General features: G+C 38.5%; 1 protein-coding gene across 1 annotated transcript in view; it reads right to left on the bottom strand.

Moving 5' to 3' along the window:
- The window catches only part of LOC107085266 (actin-related protein 2-like), a 7754-nt gene extending 5265 nt beyond the window's left edge, over window positions 1-2489 (bottom strand). The window contains exons 1-3 of the mRNA XM_015375509.1: window positions 2321-2489; window positions 1452-1562; window positions 116-274 (exon numbers count right to left, since the gene is read on the bottom strand). Of these exons, the coding sequence (XP_015230995.1) occupies window positions 116-274; window positions 1452-1562; window positions 2321-2368 (318 nt within the window). The 5' untranslated portion in view covers window positions 2369-2489. The remainder of the gene's footprint in view (window positions 1-115; window positions 275-1451; window positions 1563-2320) is intronic.
- Window positions 2490-3407: the final 918 nt, after the last annotated feature.

The following is a 3407-nucleotide window of genomic DNA, read 5'->3' as shown; positions in this document are numbered from 1 at the left end:
TGTGTAAGCTGTTAGTAGTTCTAAAGAAAGTCTACAGTTTGGAACAAAAGTAGATCCACAAAAACAAATAGCAATGTTTACAGGGGCGCAAAAAGTATCTGTGTATGTTCAGCACCTTGCATTCTGAGGGGTTGATGTTGAGACGATCTGGGCCAAACGTATAATCCCAGAGGTGCAGCATGTCTTCCCAGCATCGCACCATGCCATTCTCCATGGGGTAGGACACCTCCAGCAGAGACCGGCACTCACTGGCTTCATCCCCAACCATCAGGTCCTAGTGGTGGAGGTCACAGTCAGAATAAAAACACTGGAAGTATCTTTTCTCTTGTGTAAAATGTATGACTTGTTAAAATTGTACTTACTTGAAGGCTTTTTTGTGTGTTTAGAATATGTATAAGGTAATAAATAATAATGTCATGGTTTTGGTTCTGTTGTCCTTTAATGTGCTCCATGTTTCCTAGTTTTATTGGTTTATTTCCTATTTTCTTGTAGTTTCTAGATTTATGTTAGTTCTCAGGTTTTTCTGTTGTTTTCCTCTGTTGCCCTCTTGTGTGTGTTCCTTTCCACTTGGCTTCCTCGTCTCCTCTCACACCTGCTCTTTGTCAGCTCGTTAGCCCTGCCTTTGTCTCTGTCAGCTACTCTGCAGTCACTCCTTGTTGGTTCCTTGTTGCAGCTGGTCCTGTCGTCGCTGTTGTCTTCTCACCTCGTCTCTACCTGGCTCCTCGTGAGTGTTTTCCCCTGATGTCTCTATGGTTCTGGTCTGTGTTACATTTTTAGTTGGATTTTTGGATTTTGCCTCTGTTATTAGTGTTTGCATTAAAACTACAAGAAATCACCTCAGCCTCTCTGCCTCTGCATTTGGGTCCTCTAAACCATAACCAAACCCTGACAAATAAAGCTTCGGATTTTCAACATTACTAGGGATTTAACATGAGTAGCTATAAATTAGCATTAAATGTGCAAAAATATGGGATATCTTTTTTTTTATTTGAATTATTTTAAGTTAATGTTACTGTGATATTGAATATGTAGTTGTGTTTTTTATTTGTAGATGTGTTTAAAGATTACTTGATGTGGTTTGCACTTCAGGGCCACCATAGATAGACATAACCTGCCTCTTGAGTTTCTGCCTGCATATTTTTATTTTCTTTACAACAGCATGAAGCTCTATGATTTACAGTCACAGGTTACCTTAATGAAAAAAGACCAGGTTTATTGTTACAGCACTTAAATATAACACCTGTGCTTCGAGAGCAAGCTTAGAAAAAGATCTGGAAATCAATAAAATTAGATTAGCACCTCTTTATCTGTGGGCAGTTATGCTGTGCTATTACAGACTACTTTATGTTGGTACTAAATACACCAACATTGGTGCTTGTAATATGACTACATTTAAAGAAAATTAAAAGATATTTTATTATAACGATCTTCTTCTTTTAATCATATTTCACCTTAATCTCGATGTTTCCCACTTTGGTGTTTGACCGTATGGCTGGCCTTCCCACCAGGGCTGGGAAAATATGTTCAGGGAAGTTGGACCCAGCAAAGCCGCATTTGACGAACTGTGTAGGGAAGTGAAAAAGAAACAATAGAGGTTTATCCTAGGTGTGTAAATAAAGCTTGCATTTCTGCTTATCAACTGAAACTCAGACTTTGTGCCGCTAGTGGAAAATCAAATTGATATTTTGAACTTAGAACAACGAGATGTGTCACCATGATTCCTTTTTAAATACAAAGATAACAGCAGCATGTAAAAGCCATGAAATCAACCACTGAATGTGTTTCCTTATGTCATGGCTGCAACATGCAATTTGCCGTCTCAACTTGTCTGTTTAGTCTTATACACATTCCTTAGCCTGAAGCAATGTAATACATTCCTAGCAAAAGAAAAGAAAACATACGGTAGTGATCAAAATTTTAGTGGAAATGTTATTTGAAGGTTTTTTCTTTGAAATAAACATTTATACATCCTAGCATGTAATGTTAGTGTGCTCATTTGAACATTTTTCAAACTCGTATACTTCTTCCTGCTTTGCCTCCACTGCACACTCCCTTCAAACCATTGCAACCATTTATGGATGTTTTTAAAAGCAGAAGTGACAAGTCCAGACTCATTGAAACAGGGGCCCGGTATGCACCAAGCCTATCGCTCTGTAGTATTTCTGCATATGTTCAAAAATCCAGATCTGAGCTTGAAATCAACACCTTCTATAGAAATTAAAAAGCTGTTAGAAATGCTGCACACCTTGTTCACAGGAGCAGGATAGAGAATTTTTAATGATGCTATGACTGCTGTTTGAAATAGCTTAAAGCAACTCACCCCAGTTCCATTGTCACAAACCACCACCTTTCTTCCTTGGCTGTCCATGTTTTAACAAAATAGTTCAAGTTACTTCCACCTGTCTGAGCAGGAGTCAGATTCAATCTAATGTTTAGGATATATATACATGAGAGCAGCTGGGATCTCAGCTGACAGGTAGACAGAAGTCTTGGATTGTGGGTGTGACTCTAAAATGTGAAAACACCCATTTTTATGGTGAGGGAGGGCGAGCAGGAGCTGAGCTTTGCTTATTTTGTTCAAACAGGAAAGATTTTGTCGAGTCAAGCTTCTACAAAAAAAACTTTTTGTCTTAGTTCAGTATTTTATTTCGCTCTCTGTTTATGTCACACAGATTATTTTTCGATTAATCAGAGTTTGAGCCACCTTGGAGGGTTGTTGTTTGTGTTGGAGCTCAGGCTGGTCTCAAATAGTCGGTTAATTTAACAAAATAAAATCCTCAATCCTCCCTTTTTTGTCATGTACTCACTAGAAAGGTTGTAAGAGAATACTATTATGCCGTAAACATAATCCCAATTAAAAGTGCCATACAATTTGGAGAAGCAAATAACTCTGATTTAAGTAATACATGAATTATGAGGTGGTATTTATTATCCAATCACTCCTTGACTATTTGATCACCGTCAGTTGACTCCTATGGTGTGTTATTACATTAGTTTTAAAATAAAACAGTAGTGTTGTTGGGTTTCTTTTGTTATTTTGCAGTCATATGCAATAAATTAGCAACTGGCTTAAAATTAGACTGATTTGTCGCATAAAAAGTACTTTTTTAAAATAATCCTTAAACAACCACATATTAAAGACATTTTTTATTAAGCCCACTCTTATTTAATCCATTCTTATGTTTAATACTCATACTTGTCATCTTCAGTTTATGTGGGACTGGGTCTTGAGAGCAGCAGTCACAGCACTCCCATCTTCCCAGATAACTCCAACTTCTCCGCTGGGGAAGCACTCCCAGGCCAGCCAGGAGACATAGTCCCTCCAGCGTGTCCTGGGTTGTCCCCTGGGCCTCCTCCAGGTGGGACGTGTCTGGAAAATCTCCCAAGGGAGGCATCCTGGGGGCATC

The sequence above is a fragment of the Cyprinodon variegatus genome, unplaced genomic scaffold, assembly GCF_000732505.1.
Source record: "Cyprinodon variegatus isolate N-32 unplaced genomic scaffold, C_variegatus-1.0 Scaffold119, whole genome shotgun sequence".
Classification (NCBI taxonomy): Eukaryota; Metazoa; Chordata; class Actinopteri; order Cyprinodontiformes; family Cyprinodontidae; genus Cyprinodon; species Cyprinodon variegatus.
Note: the sequence above shows the minus strand (reverse complement) of the source record. Positions and strands in the feature narration are given on the sequence as shown.